The following is a 21,492-nucleotide window of genomic DNA, read 5'->3' as shown; positions in this document are numbered from 1 at the left end:
AATACGCCAACAATGACTGAAACACATCACATTTTATTTCAGTCAGAGGAGCCATTGAACTGATGCAATCCGAGGGAATCCCATTTCCATATACAGTATCTTCCTCATCACATGACTCTTATGTCAGGGGCAGAAACGCTGACAGTACCTAGTATTACACTTCCACTTGAGTCATTATAGTAAAGAACTTTGTAAAATTGGCATTCAGAAGAAAAAGTTGGAGCGTAGTGTTTGAGGCTATGTTTACATTCTGCCGCATTCAAAATGGGTTGCATCATTCGCCGGGCTCAACGTCACAATAATACAATCAAAATAAGTTACAGAAACATGCTGAGGGGGTCTGAATTTCAGACAGTAGCGAGCCTGCTGAGTCCCACGGGGACACACACACAGGCTGCCATGAAAGCTGTTGCATCACTTACATCGATTACATTGACACCACTAAGAATGATAAATCATATTATATCCTACATCCCATTCATTCTCATTGTATAATCCCTAGATTAAGTTGTGATGTGGTGGCCAACATTTATAAGAAAACATTTAAAAAACAAACAAACAGATCAAAAAAAAAAAAGTTCAAACAAGCAGGAATGAACAACGAAGGCACTTCAAGTTTTCAGCCAGCCATTATTTTACATTATAATATCATATAATTACTTTACCCTCCATTTCTTTAAAATTATACTGTAGAAGTAAAAACCAAACTCAATTAGGGCTGCAAGATGCTTTTTTTTTCTTCATATAATCAATCGATCTTTTGGTCTATAAAAATGTGAAAAAATGGCCATTACAATTTACCAGCACCCCAAAAAATAATTTCGTTTAACACTCTAAAAAGATATACTTACAATTTTGATCTCATTTAAGGAGCTGATACCAGCAATGTGTTTGGCATTTCGGTCATCGACTAATTGGCTAATTGACTAAATAGTTTTAGCGTTGAACACACCAGTTTTTGAGTTTTATGGTAAGACTTGTTGCAGACACACAAACGCACACGTTGTGCACACACACACACGAAATGCGTCCAGCCGCTAGTAAATGTCTCACACTTTAACATCACATCAATTAATGACACGGTGAGGGGGGTGGGACATTGAGGCAAGTGGTACAGGAGTAAGTTTGTGTTTGTGTGAGTGTGAGTGTGTGTGCGTGTATGTGTGTGTGTGTGTGTGTGTGTGTGTGTGTGTGTGTGAGTGAGTGTCGTACATACAAAAAAAGTCCCAGATGCCCCCCAGTGGAAGAAACCAAGATGTACACGCTTCCTTTTTTGTCTGGCTGCCATTTCGGTTTTTCACCGGCCAGCTCCATCCATCACTCATTCGAAAAAATGTCTCATCACCTTTGCACCATCACCGCGTCTTCTGTTGTCGGAGCTGATGCAACACATGGGACACTGAGGACACTTGAGAGTTCAGTTTACAGCCCAGTCCACCCCTCCCTGTTCTGGACCCGCTCCTGTCTGTGGAAGGGGGATGGAGAGGTTCCGAGCGAGAGAGGAGAGGAGGGAATTATTTCCCCCGGTCACACCCGCTCAGGGTTGCTGTTTACTCTGCGTCTGGGGAACAGCTTCCGCTTCAGCAGGATCAGCTGTGGAGAGAAATGGCATGATTAGCTTAACTGCTAAAGCTAAAGGAAAGACAAAAAAATTATAATTGTAAATACAGAAGCTCTGTGCTGTCTGATGAAGTGCTACAATGCGGGTATTTCATTTCATCATAGGGCTGGGTATTGGCAAGGACTTCCCGATACAGTAACGCATCACGATACATGGGTCACGGTATGACATATTACGATACATTGCGATACGATGCAAATTGCGATAAATGTGTATATTGGAAAAGGAGCCGTTCTAACTTTGTCATCCAACATACATAGCAGTACTGTGACATATACAGGAGCAGAGGTGGTAGTTTTTTTCTCCTTCAAAATATCGATTCCTTTGAAAATGGAAATCGATACAGATATAAAGCTCAAGATATATTGCCATATACATTTTTTAAGCACAAGCTCTACTTCATAAAAAGCTTATGCGCTTTCTGGCAGAGAGCTCCATTAGAAGATCAATACAACTCCACTGCCATCCATTAAATATGAAGCTAACAGCCAGCAGCTGGTTAGCTTAGCTCGGCATATAGACTTGAACTCGACTGCCAACGCTACTCAAAAAGGACTTTTGGCACCAACTCCCCTCAGACCTTATTCAACCCGAAGAAAGAAAAGATAATCTTAGAAGCCGGGCGGGCGAGTGCAATCACCTCCCTCAAGAAGACACCTTTGATCCCTCTAATCTGAACTGTAACTCACTCAAGCAGCAGGACAGACAGAGGTATTAGGGGCCAAGAGAGGAAAGCAAAAGTCTGCCCCAGTGTGTGTGATGACAGAAACATTGGACTAGTCTGACAGATTCCTCACTGGGAACTTTTGGTCCCGGTGGGGGGTTGACGAGGGAGAAATTCTCCTAAGGTCAGCGCCACTGTTGACCTTTCTTCAGGGTCGCTGAGGAGAAACTGGAAACCTTTGGTTTATAGAGAGGTGCCAGACACAACAGCTTGATGTCAAACCTGTTTGTTCTCTTTCCAGGACCAAAATGAAAATAATTTGGCAAGGAAGTTGTTAAAAAAAAAACTTCACCTTCCTGATTTGGAAATACTTTGTCTTTAAAGGTGAGGTCAGAGATTCTGGAGAATGCTTGTAGTGATTTTTTTTTTGGGGTCAAAATCAGTGAATATCCTCATGACCCCCTACCTGTCCATGCTGTATATGTGCGAAACTCGTGTTATTACATAACCTAGGCTCTGTAAATGGCTATTTTACCAAAGGGGGCCCTCTGTAGCTAGCAACATGTCATTAACAGAGCCTAAGCTGTGTATTAACACTGGATTTCAGGTAGCGGATTAATTGTGAGGAGGTATACACTGATTTTGACCAAAACCAATTATTTGACAGGCATTCTCCAGAATCACTGACCCCTCCTTTAATGTTCTTCTCACCAAAGAAGTGCTAAAGTTTAGACGAGTGCTGTTATCCAAGACACGACACATGAGACGGATGAACCTCAGAGCGGCATTTCAATAGCGAAAGGCCCGAATCTTAGCTCAAGTGTGAATCATCTGAAACGGGGGATAGCTCTGTGTGTGTGTGTGTGTGTGTGTGTGTGTGTGTGTGTGTGTGTGTGTGTGTGTGTGTGTGTGTGTGTGTGTGTGTGTGTGTGTGTGTGTGTGTGTGTGTGTGTGTGTGTGTGTGTGTGTGTGTGTGTGTGTGTGTGTGTGTGTGTGTGTGTGTCTTTATTAGAAAGTGTAAATGAGCTGCGTGTGGTTCCCAAAGTGAACACCACTGACCTGTTCGGCAAAGAATGACATGACGGTGAAGATGACGAGCGTCACGAGCACACAGTGTGTCCAGAACTTCAGCTTATCCCGGTACACTCGCCTAAGACACACACACACACACACACACACACACACACACACACACACACACACACACACACACACACACACACACACACACACACACACACACACACACACACACACACACACACACACACACACACACACACACACACACACACACGCGCACACACACACGCACACACACACACGCACACACACACACACGCACACACACACACACGCACACACACACACACACACACACACACACCTCGGTTAGTTTTAAATAAAGAACTCATCCTACATTGTGCCATCCGACAGTGGCAGGTACAGTTGCAGGAATAAAATGTATGTTCCCTGATTGACACAATGTCAAAGGAGGCTTGTTGCGATCTGCTATAACAAGAAGGAGATATGAAGCATGCAGGGGTCGGCGGGGCAACAGGGTGAAAAGATGACATCAAGCAACACCAACTGCCTGTAAATTTAACAACTTAAGACACAGAATGGAGAGGGGGGGGGGGGTCAGGAGACGTGAGGCACAGCTGAGAGATGATCTAACAAGTGTCCTCAGCTAGCGTCTGATCTGGAGCGGCTTTGGCTAAGTTTAAAGTGTCTAATGTGACGCTGGCATTCTCCAGTTGAAGCCCCCCGGAATACAGGAGCGGGATCCCTAACAAAAACCTTTCATAGTCCCCCCTCCCTCCTACCCTGCCCCCCAAGGGATTCCCACCGCTCAAACCTGGCAACACTCGGCCCCATTTGGCTTAGAGGAAGAAAGAAAAAGCTTGAGAAATGATCGGCTCAAGGGCAATAAGGTCAACGGACAATTTGGATGACCTCATTCGACTTTCTCAAATGTGAAGATTTATAGCTCTTCACTACTTTATATATATTTCATAATAGTAAACTGAATCTCTTTTGGGTTTTGGACTGTTGGTTGGACAACATAAGTATGATGAAGACACACACACACTTGTGCAATTTTATAGGCCATTCATTAACATATCAACAAACAAAAAACAGTGGCTGCACAATCAAACAAAATGTAAATGAATCTCATTATATGACCTACTGCTTTTTTTTTCAAATCGTAGGAAGGTGTAATATTTGTCAAAGGCTAATCAGTAACAACCTAGCTAAAACTCTTTCCATGACCAATGTGTGTACAACTGATCAGACTACAAATCCCACCATTCCTGGAGCTCTCCCATGTGCAGGAACCTGTTGCGATACTCTCTGGGCAGTTCAAACTGGGACGGCAGTGGGAACATGGACTCGTAGAAGTCTCTCAGCACGGCTTTCACTGTGGCAGCGTCCTTATGGCTATGGTCGATGTTATCATTCAGACAGATGAACTTCCTGTTGGCAAAAAACAAAGATGTGACTCCAGTTTAACAACCCAACGTGGTAAAGAAACCACAAATGAAGGAAGTAATTAAAGGTGCTCCCAGGAACTTTCAGTTTGTGTTCATTCTTGCACCCCCTTTGGACAAAAGCAGTAGTGTTTTTACTACGCCAGCTGTTGTTCCAGGGTAAACGTACCCATGACCAACGCATTAGGAAAAACTATATAAAAATAGCATTCTTTGCACTCTTTGCACTGATGGTCTCGTTTGTTGTATGTCATTTACGATCATCAGAGGAAAAATCAGACTGTTTCAGAAATATAACAAACATAACAAAAAAGTTCCTGGAAGCCCCTTTAAAAAGGGAAAGTACCTGGGATTCTTCCGGATGTCGTCTAATTGGCCGACCACATGGGACACATTGGTCCGCACCATCTTGAAAGCGATCTCCTCCTCCCCCATGATCTCAAACCTGTCCCACAGAGGACAACAGCAAAGTTAAGCAGGGAGAATATCTCACCTTTGATACACTGTCAGACAGACTAATGGCAGATCAGATATATCTCACCTGTACTTATTCTGGTCTCTGAAGGCTTTTTGGATGCGCTCTGTGATGGGCTTACAGTTGATGATGAGGCCTTTTGTGACAGGAGGCTGTAGAGTAAAAATAGCACAGAATATAAGTCAATTGAATAAGCTTATAAAAAAAGAAGAAAGTTGTTACAAAAAGGTGTAATTTACAATAGATTTCAAAATGGCAACAATTGAAATCATGAATTGTTGAAGGTCTTAATTTTCAAACAAAAAAATTGGTCTGGTTTCTTGACACTCAAACAAATTATTCTATGGACCCTTACCTTCAATTTGGAAGTGAAAACAATTCACATCAATTTTAAATGAAAACAACAAATTACCCCTATACACCCCCCCCCATCACTATTGTCCAAGTTGTTTACTCCCGTTGTGGCTCACCATGCTGGGGTCGTAGTACGCCTCCTGAGTCGGGTTGACCAGGTGGAGATGCGTCAGGTTAGTCGGGAGAGACTTTGAGCAGTTTATCAACATCTGCTCCAGGCCCGTCAGGTCCTAGAAATATATCACACATAGGAATTATTATAAACTAAGTTAAGTTAAGTCATTTTTATTTGTCAATTCGCATTGTAACTCGTCTTTTCGCATATCCCCTCTCAAGTGACCACATTTCGGAAGGGGCCAGAGCGCAGGGTCCGCCAAAGTACAGCGCCCCTGGAGCAGTTTTTGAGTTAAATGCCTTGCTCAAGGACACATCGGTAGGTGGACACTGTAGATGTAACACAAGCCACTTCTAGTTTTGCAAGTAACACCCTCCTGTCCGGTGCCAGGGATCGAACCAGCGACCTCATGGTTACTGGTCAACCCCTCTTTTTCTCTAGGCCATTCTTCCACCCTAACTATTATCTATTAAGAGTGTTGTAGATAGGAAAGATACACCAGGGCCCTGACTAACCTGGAGGCTTAGGGGCAGATCGTGGATCCTCGTGGCCAGGGTTCGTATCTCTCGGTCGGACAGGACGCCCGAGTAGTCTGTGTCGATCTCGTCAAACACCTCCGACACATTGAGCTGCTGCTGCGCGCTCATCAGGAAGTAGAAGTAGGAGAAGGCAAACTGCATGTCGGCAGAGTGACGCACGCGATGGCCCGATGTTGTGTCGAATTCCTCTGGAAAGCTAAAGAAATAAATAGTGCAGAGAAGATTGATTAAAAAGGATCCAACAACAAACAACGAAAACTATAAAAAGGTCAAATACAAAATAAACAGTGTTGTAATAATATAAAGTGTAAAGTAAATGCAAGACACATAGCCTTGTGTAACAGACTCACGTGTCCTGGAGCTCCTGCATGATGAGCCTGTCTATCATGTGAGGCATGTGCGCGGGCACTTTGCGGGAGGTGAAGCCAAACTGTCCGTTCAGCAGCTTGTTGACGTGACGCAGCGAGTCGGCGAACGTGTCCTGCAGCCGTCGGCCTGTTGCACCGCCGTCTGCATCGTACTCCAGCTCTCTCTGCAGGCGCTCCTCTTCCTGGGGAGGAGGCAACACCAAGGACACAAACATTTAAAAGGTGTAAGGAGTCAGCAAGTGTTAATACGCAGCCTAGGCATTGTATACTGGTATGTTAACAAAGGGTATGTAAACAAAGGGGGCCCACTGTAGCAAGCATCATGTCCATTAACAGAGCCTAGGATGTGTATTAACAATGTATTTTTATTTTTTATTTCAGTGCGTACACAGTACAGATAGGTATCGGATTGTGAGAAGATATTCACTTATTTCAACATTTTGAGTACAAGCATTCTCTACAATTGCTGCTCTGGACATTAAAAAGCGAATGTTGTAGGCACCCTTTTTTCTTCTTACCTCAAGCAGTTCCTGGAAGTACTTCCTCCTCTCCCACGGAAGGAAGCCTCTGTCTGCAGAGATGAAGTGTTGTAGCCTTCTCCCCACCGGAGCTCCTACTCCTGCGTCATCGGCTATCTCTTCTGGACTATCCTCACTCTTGGTTTTGGAGATGGTGCGTAGCAGTTTGGAAGTCAAGGGCCTCTCGATCGCGGCTTTCAGAGTATATTTTTCGGGAGATACGTCGTCTTTCCTATCTGTATCATCGATGTGGACTGGGACAAAAGGAGTGACTGGTTTTTCTTGCACAACTGCGTCTTTCTGAGGCATTTCTCCATTTGAGTTTGGATTTTTCTGAAGGATATTATCTTTAATGGGGGATTTTACTTCTGACTGCTCTCCCTCTTTGTCCTGTACCACAGCTGCACCCTGACCAGCTGCATGTGAATCTATGACTTGCTGCTGTGTCCGGTATGGTTTTAGGAGTTCTGCCTTTGTGAGGTTATAACCTTTTACAGTGATGTCACCGAGCAGTAGCTTCTCCTCTAGTTTTTCCAGCTCTCTGCGTATTACAGTCGGTAGCAGCGACACATCGAGCGAAGGGACTGCTATAGCAACCTCAGGTTCACCGGGCCCCCTCGTATGCACCTTGGGACCCCGTTTGTCCTCGGGAACATCCTCAAACGGGAACTCCGGTTCGGGAGTGGGCGTCGGCTTGGACTCTTTGTCCGCGTCATCGCTGGCGGTTTGGGACACGTTAGCCCGAGGTACCTGTGTGCGTGGTTGTGTTAAGAAATGTAGGTAGGGGTTAGCGGAAAGACCATTTTATTTGATTAACCTTGTGTGACTTGCCATGTGTGAATCTGCTTGTGTGAATTGACATCAAATAACTTAAAGGTGCACTATGTAACTTTGGGTGTGTCAGAGAAGTGAACATTGTTTAAGTTATATTCTCATAGCTGGAAAAAAAAACTGGAGAAATTGGATCCTTGGAACACTGTTTGAAGTTAAAAAGCTTCCTGAAAAGTTACTGTTACACTGTTGTTGTTTACAGCGGCAGGGTCCACAGTTTTGTTTACAACCATATTCTAGTCTTACGTTTGGTTTGGTTTCAGGTTCCAGGTTCCTCAAAATAATTTTCTTTCGATTTATGATGATATAATTATTCAACACTAAGAATAACATGTAGAAATCGGCCTCCCCTGAAACTGCATAGTGCACCTTTAATTTAACTTAGCTTAGCTTAGCTTAGCTTACCTCGCGGGTGTCCACGGCTACAGTGAAGCTCATAGTGAACTCTGTGTCGTCTTCTCTCTGGAAGGTGAGGTTGTAGGAGATCTGCGTTGCGTTGTGCCCGGGATGGAGCAGCAGGTGAATGGTTTTCCACTTGTTGGCGACGGACGTGTGGCGCAGCGTGGGGTTGTCTCCAACATGGGCCTCTGACACTCTGCGGGCCAGCCTGTCGAAGCTGAAGTACGGCCGGGTCTCACCCAACGGGAGGGTGTACAGGCTCTGGTTCCTCAGCAGGGCCACACGGTGCAGCTCGCCAAAGTGCTCTAAATGAATAAAGGATAAGGATGCAACATGTTCTACAAACAAATACCATGCCAGAACCAGCAGTTCTTTTTTTCCTTCTTTTTTATATTAATTTTGGGCATTTTTATGCTTTATTGGACAGGTTGCAGAGACTAGGTGAAATACTCCCTACAATGCCTGGGGCTTAAAAAAGGAGTCATATATATAAATATCGAATTTTCTTAAAAAAAGGCCAATTTATTTTAGGTGACATTTGGACATTTTTAACATGGCTAAAAGGGAGCTTATAGTGCATTTACTGGGGAACTATTTTCAGTGGTGGAGTAATACCTCTTATATATACAGTCTATGAGTAATACACGTTACTGAGTATTTACAGCAGCAGGACAGTGTGTGTGCATGTGCGTTTGCGTGTACGTGTGTGTGCCTGTGTGTGTGTGTGTGTGTGTGTGTGTGTGTGTGTGTGTGTGTGTGTGTGTGTGTGTGTGTGTGTGTGTGTGTGTGTGTGTGTGTGTGTGTGTGTGTGTGTGTGTGTGTGTGTGTGTGTTTGACTCAAAATAACCTACATTGTGTGATTATGGTGATGAAGGAACATGTCACCCATAGGGAATCCCACAGAGGAATAAGATACATCAGGCTTTAAAACAACATCCAAAATCCTTATTGTAATAGAGCATCTGTGGCTATACTAGTATCAACATAGTGTGTAGTGTATTATCATTGAACTCACCTTGGCCACAGTCTCCCACGTCGAAGCCACAGGAGAGTACATTGCAGGCTTGGTCACAGAACTTGTCAGCCAGCCAGGAGTTGGCACAGCCCTGGTTACAGTAGGACGTCCCACCTAGACCGCCCGCAAACTGCCACACGGGCCCACCGCCACCGTGAGCACCACCTCCAACCCCCACCGCAAAACGACTGTTCTCCGCAGCACCTGTAGAGAGACGCGGAATAAACATATTAAGACGTGAAAGACAAAACATTGGCTTAAAGGTGCAGTGTATAGAATTTTTGGACATTTTTCAGAACAGACTTGGTATAAATGGAATATAATATTCATAATTAAGTACCTTTTAATTAGTGTATAATCGCTTAAAAATAAAATATATATATATATATTTTTTTTTTCAAGGAATGAGCCTTTTATATCTACATAAGAGCGGGGCTTGCCACCATGGAGGCCGTCATTTTGAACTGCCATGATTCTACAGTAGAACCCAATGGACAAACTTATTGCTAAACCAAGACCACTGTAGATTCTGTTATTATCCGAAAGGGAGGGGTTACCTAGGGAGTGATGCATTGTAGAACTTTCGCCACCAAATATTCAGATATTACACATTTCATCTTTAAATAATTTACGGGGGGAGATAACGTGGTTGTTGATCTGCTTACCGAGGCAGTCTCCTCCATCCCAGTCGCAGGCGGAGTTGTTGCAGGCTTTGTCACAGTAGCCATCTTTGATCCAGGATCCTGGGCAGCCCTCAGCACAGTTGGGGACGGGCCAGGTGAGGTAAACCTGCCAGGAAACGAGGAAGAAAATAAATGTAAAAGCTTGTTTGTAGTCAAAACAAAATCGTTCCAAGTTATCATAATAATGCACATCTGACAATCAACATCATGAAACAGTCTGATATGATGAGTTAACTGTACAAGGGCAAAACAATGAGAAGCTCTGCATTTCTATATTTTAAGATGCTCGGCTCCTCTCTAGCCTGGCAGCCAACAAGTGCAAGTTTAGGGTACTTGAATTCCTAGAATGCAAGTATCCAGTGAATGGGGCCTGCTGACTGACTTCCGTGGAATCTGGGACTCTGAAGTAAGAATAGAAGATTGTGCAACTTGGTTACGACAAGAATTTCCTCTAATGTGCCTGACAGAGCTGCTGTCAGTTGATGCTGGCTCTGTAGATCAACTCCACCCGGGGGAAAATAAAGCATTCTTAAAGACATCTCTATGGTCCTCCTGAGTTCCATGTGTTTCAGAGTCATCCTGGGGAATTCTGCTCAACACAGTGGTCACATACTGTACATTGTATTAAACTTAAACACTGACGGAAATGTCAAAATGATGTTGCCTTCACACACCTTCTGCCCTTTGGAGTGGCTGTAGAAGTCGTCCGGCCAGACTTCTTTGCCAAACATCACGTCGTCGTTGAGGTAAATGAACTTCTGGGAGAGTCCCGGGATGCGGTGGATGTGAGTCTCTATGGCGGGGGAGCTGAAGGTGGGCAGGTGGCTGTTGTTAAGGAAGATATCCTAAAAGTAAAAACAAAGTATTTATTTACAATTGTGCCTTTGTGGCTTGAAAGAAGAGACTTTATGAAATTATTTTGCTGAATGACTGGATACAACCTGAATTTTAAGTGCTCAAGAAAAATTATTCTGCTCCTTAACAATACATACATTAAGATTAAGCTCTTTGTGCTATGTTGTTGTGAGAAAAAAAAACTAGGCCAACAACCCATACATAATAAATAGTGCAGTGTGGGTGGGAGAGGTCCAGGCTTAAATTCTACCTGATGTGTGACAACAGTGACTCTGGGGTTATCCAGGTTGAGCCAGGAGGGAATCTGCCCGTTGGTGACGATGAAGATGTGTCGCACCCAGGGGGCGTGTCTCTCCACCGAGCGCAGGGAATAGCGAAGCTCCTCATTGTCCTCAAACCGGCTGGCTGAAACGTCCTCATCCTGTTTGGACTGGAGAGGAAGTGGACCATACAATTTAAGACTGTGTTTCATTGCTCATACTGAAAAGCTAAAAGCATATCTTCACTGTTTTAAAAGCTGTACCTTTAAATATATGAGTTATTAACAGCTGAGCAGTGGTACCTGTGAGATGGCGGTGAGGTCCCAGAACAGGTAGCCGGGGCTGATGGTTAACTCTTTCCCATCCAGCGTCAGGTTCTTCTTGGCCTGCTGGGTCAGATCACTGAAGTCCTGTGCAGTGTTCAGGTGAAGCAGGGCGATGCTGGCCTCAGAGTACAACTGGAACTGAGGGACACATAAACACATCCACAGTTAAAGCTGGGGTGGAGGATTTGGGGAGAAAATGGCAGTTGGGATGGAGATTCGAATCCAAATACTTCTACTTCAACCGCTCCACTTGTTCTCTTTGGTCCCTCCCTGACACGCTCTACACCAACAAAGTTGTGCCAAAGTGAATGGACAGTCCCAACAGCCAATAAGAACAGAATCGGAGCCTCGCTCTGATTGGTCAAAGTGTACAGCTCATGTTAACTTTGACCAATCAGAAATCATATAACCCAGCTTTAAGGTGTTATATGCTTTAAAGAGTGCTCCAATAGTTTTGCCATTTTTGAAAGATAATTTTTTAGGCATTTTGGCTTTATTAGGCAGGTTGGAGAGCGGGGAAGTGAGGGGAATGACATATGGTAAGAGAACGACCATGGGTAAGGATTCTAACCCGTTGTCTTAATTCGTCTGAGGACCAAGCCTCCATGGGCAGGTGCTCTAACTATGATTACACCACGAGCGCACCACCAGTTTGGCATATTTCATAAAACTTGGTGGACTAAATAGAAAGTAGGCAAATGAGAACTTCCAATAGAACTTATGACCTTGAGTATGAACCGGAGTGTTTATAAATTGACATTGTTCCCTCCAGAGCCATCGTCTTGTCTGAGTCTAGTTATTCCAAATCAGAAAGTAGTCTACCCCTTTCAGTCAAAACAACTAAATCTCCACAACCACTGTGGGAACATCCTAAATAGCAATTTCTCAAGAGTTCCAGTAGTCACATGAACTCAGTGTGTGTGTGTGTGTGTGTGTGTGTGTGTGTGTGTGTGTGTGTGTGTGTGTGTGTGTGTGTGTGTGTGTGTGTGTGTGTGTGTGTGTGCCTGTGTTAAAAGAGAGGTGAGAGGTCGGAAAATTCTGTGATGTCATCATCTCCATGCTGGTCGAGTGGAGGTGGATCATGAAAGCTATGCCAGGAATCGCAGGACTGTGTGTGTGTATGTGTGTGCGATGCATTCTAACCATCTGTCCCGCCCATCTTAGAATCTCTAACCGTACGCTTCCTAAGTAAAGACTCACCTTGTCCCTTTCCTTCATCCAAAATGGACCTAAACATCTTGATGACCTCATGTATTCCTTCGACTCATTCCATTTTTTATTTCTTCCTTTTTTTAGGTGAGGAGGATTAGCACTGTCTTATAAACGCCAGTGAGAGAGCAGTCAGCCCCAGATCACATTGCACTCCTTTATTATAGCTCTCCTTATAGTCCCGTTAATGCGCTAACACACATACACAAAGCAGAGGTGTGTGGCGCGGCCTCAAACGGGCACACGCAATCAAGCGGGGACTATTTTAAAACACACACAGGGGCCATGGCACCGATTGTTTAGGTCACAACTGAAATCTTTTTTTATAGACTGGTAACGATTCCTATAAAAGTTTATAGGTATAGGTTTACAGTAATCGTTAATAGTATAAATAGTTTATTGTTTTACGTCAACGATTACTCATAAGGCACCCATGGAAGGCAGAAATAGTTTTTTCAAGTAAGGGCCGTTTTAAGATTTTTTGGGCTATTTCGCTTACAGAACATGTCTTCTTTCATACTAAAATAATACAAGTTCCAAACTGTACAGATTTGAAAATATTTTAACTCCAGCTCATTCAACATCTTGATTTTGGGGTTTTTAATTAGATGCAAATGTACGCATAATTAGATATTGGCAAACTGAAAAATCTGATGGGTTGGTTTTCCAGGACAACAATTTCAAACCTCATCAAAAATATGGAGCAGTTAGTAGTAGCGAAAATACGAGGGAAAGAGAGAGAGAGAAAAAGAAAGAGATAGTGAGGGGAAGACATCCTGGGAAAGAGCTGAGGTTATTCCTCCTCACCACAGTATTAAGATGTCCCATGTGAGTTTTACTCTCACAACCACACACACACACACGACCACATTAGAAAACTCCGGCCTGTGCATAATGCCACAGAAAATCTAATTAGTCCAGAGAGAGAAAAAAAATGTATTTGACAGTGACACTCAAGAGTAAACCAATTAACCCTGCGGTGAGGGATCCTTTTCAGCAGATGGAACTGAGAACTTTGTCGCGCGGTGCTACAGACGGCTGGCTACTCATCGCCTATTGATTCGAGTGGTTTTGGCGCGACAGTCTGGAGACAAAACGGAGCAACCTGAAGTGGCAGGGCTTTACATAACGTACCAAACATTGTCAATGGGATGATGACATGACACCTCGTGGCTCAGGAGGAAGTGTTTTGAGCGTCAACTTTTCCTGTTTGGTCAGTTTTTTTTTCTGTTGGCAGACGACTTCTGTGGAAATCCACACATAGACTTGCGTAATGCTTATTTTTACTTTCATTATCATTCTTTATTGCACACGTAGTGCACCTTTAAATCACAGCATTGAGACAATGCGCCTACTTCACATATTGTACCAGAAATACAAACCTGATTGTTTCATCGTTGACGACCGCAGGCTTGTCAACAGACAAAGGAGAACACGCTAATACAAACACATCAGACATCAGCCTGTACACAAACAGGGCGGCATCGTGGGCAGATGATCAGGAGCTTTCATCGCCATAGCACTCAGTGTAACACCACCTATAAATACCCTTATCCCTCTTTCACAGAATAGGCCAGACAACACCAGGAAAACACCTTGAAATCCAGACTGTGCATTGTGTTGTGGTCGTGTATACATAGAATCCCTGCAGCCATATTAAAGCCTCTGGAAACCTAGTCTAAAAATAGCACAAATGAATATATGATATCAAGGTTGGGTGTCTCAATACGCTTTTACAGAAATCTGATTGAAGATAAATGTTCTGTTATGAAACTCAGTTCAAAATAACAGCTTCATTACTGTCTAGACCGTTTGACAGGACTGTGTGGGCGTGGCCACATCAAACCGTCTCCATGGCAACAGTATTATAGAATGTTTGGGTATTGAACTGCCGTGATTGGTTCCAAAAATACCTATTGTGTCATAAGAACCAGAGCATAGCCCCGCCTCATCTAAACTGCATTTCTGTAAAGTATTATCAAACTTAAATGTCAACATCATTGGATTGATAAATATGCCTATAACTCTTTTCAGATGCTTACTATCATGCAACTAACTAACACCCCAAATGACAAAGTTAAAAAGATTTTGTGGATTTGGGTTTACAGGGGCTTTAAAGAACGCCAAACACACACGCACTTATTCCACGGTCTTTCCAGGACGTTTAGGTCCCCTGTATCATCTCAACTCCCAACACAGACACACACACACACACACCATCCATTTCAATCCTGCAAGCAAGCACCCCTTCCAGATCGTTCCGCTTATAAAAACACTGTCACCCGACTCCACCACAGGTAAAGCCAGGCATAAACAACAAAACATATTCGATGACAGGGTAGGGAAGGTCAGAAAAATCCTTGTGACCTTTACAGTGTGCTGGCGCCGCGCCACCCCAAACAGTTGTTCTAAAGCTAACCCCCTCCACCACCACACACAGCCAGCTAAGGTTACAGCTCGAATGCCGCTGCTGCTTATTCATCATCACATGACTTAGCCGTAGCTACACAGCCGCGAAACCTGGAGACGAAATGCAAGGGATTGATAGGATAGTGAACTCGACTCGATTGAGATGCTTCTTTAAAGCCGTTTCTACATGCGTGGCTTTAATATTAAGTTTTATTACTGTATGTACAGAATGTTATTCTAATAATCAGGGTGTACTTTATATGCGAGTTTCAGAACTTGTTTAGAAGAAGCAGTTTGTGTAAAAGTAAAGTGAGGTGAAAAAAGAGGATATATTTTTAGTTTTGTCCAATTCCAAACATCTGAACAAGTCGCTGTGTTCTGGGAAACTGGCAGAAAATAGGGCCAACGAAAATTGCGTTTTTTTACATTTTATCAGCAATCCAAATAGTTTAGGACAAGTTGAATTTTGATTATTTCTTAACAGTTTTCCCTTCAAACAATACAGTAATGTTAAGATTTTTTTTTTAAGACTTTGACTTCAGGCCAGTCAGTCCACTGGTACTGGTTAAGTGTTGTGCAACGCCTTGTGTATTGCACTTAGTATATACAAAGGCAGTTACAAAGGAGGATGAGGGGGGGTTATCTAATCTGTTGCTCATTAAATCTAATCAGCCACGTGTGAGCATATTATCAGAAGAAGAAGGGACAAACGGTTGACTCACGGTCACTCAGCGACCGGGATGCGTTGTTTTGTTTTCCCTGACTATTTCAGAGTAATCCACTCTCGTTAGTGGCATTCCTCTCTCGCAGAATATAAAGCAGACTTCTGATTAGAGAAAATTATTAGATACACAAGCGACCGAGCTAAACAGAGGGCCCCTTTATCCACTTCACAACATTAACGGTTTTAAATAGAAAAGGCCCTTATTGAGCAGGGCAGAGCAACCTCATTTACATTTTGACAAGATGATGCATTGATGTATAAAAAGATCAACCCCTTAATTTAGTGAACACACAAATATATACAGTGATGTCTGCAGGAAGGATGATGGGGAAATGTGTTGCGATTCTACAACGATGTGAGAGCGACATCTAGTGGCAGAGGCAGTTATTGGTTAGAGCTTACTTTAACCTCCTCACTTATAAAGGTGCACTATGTAACTTTGGGTAAATTCTTGTTGCTGACAAACTAAAAAGTAATAAGTAGAGATCTGGGCTTATTGTAATGGATCAATAAAGGTGCTACTAGGAACTTTTTTCTATTTCTGAAGCAAGACCATCAGTGCAAAGAATGCTATTTTTATAAAGTTTTTCTTAATGCCTTTGTAATGGGTACGTGTAAAAAAACACTACCGCTTTTGTCCAAAGGGGTTGCAAGAATTAACAAAAACTGAAAGTTCCTCGGTCCACCTTTAAAATGAAGCCAATCAAATCATGCTCCGCTATATAAATGTAAGACTTGTGCCAGTCCATTTCACCACTTTACCTGTTTGATCTTAGTGGTTATGACGGAGGGCAGTTTGACTCTCAGTTGCTCCGTTTCCTTATAGGTTGCCGGGAAACCGCTGAGATAGGCCAGTGTCTGCATGCGGATCAGGCCCGGGGCTTCTTTATCGGTCGTCTGAGAAAAAAACACACAACCAAGAGGAGGCGTATGTTAAATCAGACAATCCCTGCGTTCCAAGCCCCATACTTTCTGCTATTTAGCAGCCACAGTTTTCATACAGTTCAACTTGCATGTTACACACAACAGTTACTAAACTCACCAGGTAACATCTGGACACGGAGAATTTGTGGTCTTCTCCAGACACATCTGTATAGGCTTTATCGGCTGCAAAACAACAACAATAAAGAGTCAGCAACAACATTTAGATATATTAATGTGTAACTATAAATAGGTAAATGTTCATTTATTGTTATTGCATGATACACTCCTTGATACGGTGCTCAAAATACAGTATAATCACACGCTTAACATTCACACACACACACACACACACACACACACACACACACACACACACACACACACACACACACACACACACACACACACACACACACACACACACACACACACACACACACACACACACACACACACACACACACACAACTGTCAACATGTTATACATGAGAAAATATTTATTATTTCACGAGAGTAAGTATTTAATAGGTTCAAATAAATTATTAAATACATAATTAATACATTAAAGTATTCCACTATTATTCTATAGTCATTTATATGAAGATAAAGGATCATCTTTGACATATAGACACACACACACACACACATACACAGCTACTGTTGGTTACTCATGAATCATACTTATCATATTTTCCCTACATTCTGCCACTTGGATCTTTGTGGCCACATTTTATTTATGTTTCGGAAAAAGTTTCAGAATTACTTCCTGTCTATTTTATTTCATTTATTTCTTTGTTTTTACCGTCTTCCTGGGAGTGGAAGACGACCACGGAGGCGGCGGTGGAGGGGTGGAAGGGCTTGTTGACCAGCAGCAGCTCTTTGGCAGCGGAGAAGGAGGGAGAGAGCGACGGAAGCTCTTTGAGGCTGACGTTAGCCGGCAGAGCTGGGTCCAAAGCTAGCATGGGCGCTAGGATACAGTGGGACAGCAGGCATTCTGGCTTCACACTATAAAAAGACAAAAATGACACTTTACTCAGTGTATCTCAGATGACTTATAATACAAAACATTAGGGGTGTAAAAATACACGTATTTGTACCGAAACCATCACAAATACAAATGTCACGGTTCAAGAGGTGAACCGCAATTCGTTATTATGGGCATTAATATGAATTATGCCGAATGTAGAGGCTTGTTTTGATTGCGGTGCAGAACTTATTTGAGAAGTATTTTATCTATTAGAGAACTTGCAGCAGTATTATTTTTTTATATATTTAACTGTACTGTACAGAACCGAAATGTGACTTCAAAACCGAGGTACGTACCATACCTTGACTTTTGTTTACCGTTACACCCCTATAAAACATGTGCATGCAATTAGTCAGGTTCACACGTTCAGCAAACAGCTTCCTCTGTGGAAATGTTTCACAGAGTCGCTTTTGCGGTCTGCGGTTAAAACTGAACTAAGACAACAGAAGAGAGCGCGGGGGAGAAGACAACAGAGACATTTTGGTGGTGAAGACAGGAAACACCTACCTACCCTGCAGTCAAATCTTTAATTGTGGTTCAGCATGTCATTTGAGCTTTTAGGATTCACAATGCCACAAAATTTGAGACGCACATTATATTTATTTAAAAAAATGGCTTTTTCACATCGTTAGAATTGTGTCTTCAGCCACTAAATACCTTTATTTTATATAATTTTTTAAAACGCCAGGAATGTTACGAAATTAACTGATTTCTCACTGGTCGATACTTGACTAATACCCTCTTTGTGGTATAGCCCTCGTCAACTTCCTGTTTCACAATCAATTTCAGTTGTCCTAATGCTGTTTCATTGTGACGCCAACGTTTTGTCTCTCGTTGTTTTTTAGAGGCCTACAAGTTTGAGAGTGACCTTTAAAAACTAATATAGAGGCTATACTTAAGTGCATGAATCTAATGCAAACCTATGTGTATAGAATATGTGGCAAAGAACCTTATAAAGTGACCAGGCAGCAAGAGTTAATCAAAATGAGAAGGTCTACATTGTGCGATAGCTTGAATACAGTAGTAGTTATCCTGTTCATATCTCTAGCTGTATCAGGCCTTTGTGGTCAGTGTTGCAAATGAACGAGCGTGGAATGGTTTATGGAAATAGTAGATTTACATGAGGATTTTTTTAATCAGGGATATCGTTTTCTGATTTATTCAAATTCAGACAAAAAAGTGGAAAAGTGAATACACACAACTTATATGTCTGTGTATTTACTGGAAAAATAACTATATCCTGAGCTGAAACATACATACATACACTCAGGAGCCAGTTTATTAAGTACACCTACGCTAAAACTAATGGAGTCCTGCAGTAAATCCTTTAAACTTCATCAAAGTTAGAATGATTATAGAGGTTTTGAGTTCCACTTTATGATCATTATTTTATACAAGGAAAAATTTCTATATGCTAGCGTTCCTTCACTTATCGAAATGTGGACACACCAGTCTCAGTCTAAACATGTAAAAGAAAAAAAAAAAAAAAAAAAAAATGAAAAAAAATCACATGACCACCAATACATCAGACTCACCTGTCTTTGGGCACTTCGGTTGTCTCACTTGCATTTTTCCCCAGGTGTTCCCTGTGGGCAAATAAAAACAGTGAGCTCATATTATTGACCTAATACAGCACTATTTGAATTACAACACTGTGCAGCACTGCATTGGACAACACTTTCTGTAGTAAAATAAAAGTTTTTTTTATGTAATTGTAGTAGGCATATGTTACAAGCCTATAATAATTCTAGCAAACCATGACGCTTATTGCATGGGCCAGTGGAGCCACCACCACAGCTACCTCAAAACTCTCTGTTCCTCCTCCAGTTGCTCTTTGACCGTCTTCAGCTCCCTCAGTAGTGCGACGTCTGTGCCGTTCACCCACGTGTACACCACATCGATCGGCATGGGCAGACAGAGCCTGCAAAAAAAAAAGAAATACATTTTTCAACACCATTCCTTATTTTTCACTTGAACTGAATGACTGTTCTATGTATTTATTATTGTTTTTATTGCGTATTCTTCATGTTTTGTGCTTTGCAAGTTTTTTACCCACTGACCAACGTTGGACTGCTGCTATGTGATGTGTGTGTGGCAGTTTGTGTTGTGTTGAAATGAAGTTCCTAACGGATCAATAAAGTTAATTTAATTGAATTGAAAATACACACATCAACCCTCGAATCTGTAGAGCTGTGACCCCTGTATCCCTCCACCGGCGCACACACTTTGTCAAGTCTGAATTAGTTTTTGTTCATGCATGGTGGTTACATTCCCGTACAACCCCCACTTAGAAAACTAGTGAACTATCCCTTTAATGTTGTCTTTTGCTCACCTGCTCTGGAATGATTTCCCCCCCACATTGTCTCTGTAGGAGTCAAAGAGCACATGGTACTGGTCCCTGCTCCACTCCACCACCACCTGTAAGAAGAGAGGGGAAGTGGGCACTAGATGATACAACACTCCACAACATAGTAGTTGCTTATGTAGCTACTACAAATACATATCAAATATCATGCACTGCCAGCCACACCAGAACCAGATTTATTTTAATTTTTTAATTGGTATAATTGTTTTTAAACAGGTCAGTTACCTTGTTTATGCATGAAGGCTATTACAGCTTAGAGGTAATACTACTTTTTAAACAAAAAAGACGATAATAATGTGTCACTTAAAATGTCTGAGCGTGACCCTAATAGATCATGTCATTCTGATCTGAGGCATTTGTAAGTCGTTTTTTTCAATTATTTTGAGTTTGCAACATCAGAAAGAAAAAAATATTGATTAAATCCTACTCTCTGTAGCATGTTTAAGACAGTTTAAAAGATTGATTTCATACATTTTTTAATACCAACTAGTGTCTTATTTTTAGATTAACTTATTCAATGCCTTAAAATACTTTTGAACGATATGCAGGAAGTAACCCTGATGCATTGTTTGCACAGGCAGAACCCCTGCACAATAAGACTTTCTCGATAATTCGGGAGGATCTTTAGAAAACAGCTTTTCAATTTAAATACAATGCCATCTTTGCGTGATATTCACTAATCCTACTAATTTGTTTACTTATAAGGTGGAGGGCTTTCAGTCAGCCAGCCATATGGGAGTCAGCTCTCCAATACATTTGAGACTTTCACTTTTAAATGCTTAAAATTAATGTAATATGATTATGCCGAACTATAATGAACACCGTCAATATTTGTAAAATACATTTAAAATGTACCTAAATGTACGTAGGTTTACTTAAAAAGTTGGATAACTTTAAATATACGGATTTTTTTAGTAGAGACTGGTGGGAAGGTGAACACAGCTGTGGAGAAACAGACATTAGCTGGCCAAACACAACATGGTTGCTTGTAAGTGACTGCAGTTTAGTGAAATATAAAAGGTGCTCACCTCTCCGAACTGAAAGGCGGACACTATCATGAGGACGAGCCCCCCGAAGCACAGGTAGAGCCCATAGCGGTGGGACAGGCAGGTGTAGGTCTGCCTCTGGAGAAGCTTGAGCACAGAGTTCACGACTACCATGGTTCTCCTCGGCAAAGCATAGCGCCGCATTCACTCAAAAAATAACGACAATAACTAATTTTTAAAAACCGAACTGAGCAAAGAAAGTAAACATCACTACACAAGGCGATACGGATCTGTCAGCTGACCACCGCCACCCAGTCTGCATGACACATGACA

The 21,492-nt window shown here is 42.3% G+C and overlaps 1 protein-coding gene across 1 annotated transcript; it reads right to left on the bottom strand.

The window, feature by feature from the left end:
* Positions 1-98: 98 nt before the first annotated feature.
* gnptab (N-acetylglucosamine-1-phosphate transferase subunits alpha and beta) lies at positions 99-21,453 on the bottom strand. Its single transcript, XM_080051426.1, has 22 exons — positions 21,202-21,453; positions 20,141-20,226; positions 19,610-19,729; positions 19,344-19,394; positions 17,584-17,786; positions 16,900-16,964; positions 16,620-16,754; positions 11,492-11,653; positions 11,180-11,359; positions 10,749-10,919; positions 10,057-10,180; positions 9,392-9,595; positions 8,383-8,681; positions 7,147-7,896; positions 6,611-6,810; positions 6,237-6,456; positions 5,723-5,836; positions 5,319-5,404; positions 5,124-5,222; positions 4,596-4,763; positions 3,345-3,435; positions 99-1,593 (listed from the first exon to the last, which is right to left on the bottom strand). Exons 1-22 carry the CDS (start codon positions 21,361-21,363, stop codon positions 1,528-1,530), a joined length of 3,756 nt encoding a protein of 1,251 aa, XP_079907552.1. The 5' UTR covers positions 21,364-21,453; the 3' UTR covers positions 99-1,527.
* Positions 21,454-21,492: the final 39 nt, after the last annotated feature.

The sequence above is a fragment of the Ammodytes marinus genome (assembly GCF_949987685.1).
Source record: "Ammodytes marinus genome assembly, chromosome: 22".
NCBI classification, from domain to species: domain Eukaryota; kingdom Metazoa; phylum Chordata; class Actinopteri; order Uranoscopiformes; family Ammodytidae; genus Ammodytes; species Ammodytes marinus.
This window is presented reverse-complemented; position numbering and strand designations above follow the sequence as displayed.

Coding starts and splice junctions, on each gene's coding strand:
- gnptab (XM_080051426.1), bottom strand. CDS start 21,363: ATGCGGCGCTATGCTTTGCCGAGGAGAACCATGGTAGTCGTGAACTCT. Junction 11,360..11,491: donor ACCTCACCGCCATCTCACAG/GTACCACTGCTC, acceptor CTTCCTCTCCAG/TCCAAACAGGATGAGGACGT. Junction 6,811..7,146: donor ACTTCCAGGAACTGCTTGAG/GTAAGAAGAAAA, acceptor CCTCCTCCCCAG/GAAGAGGAGCGCCTGCAGAG.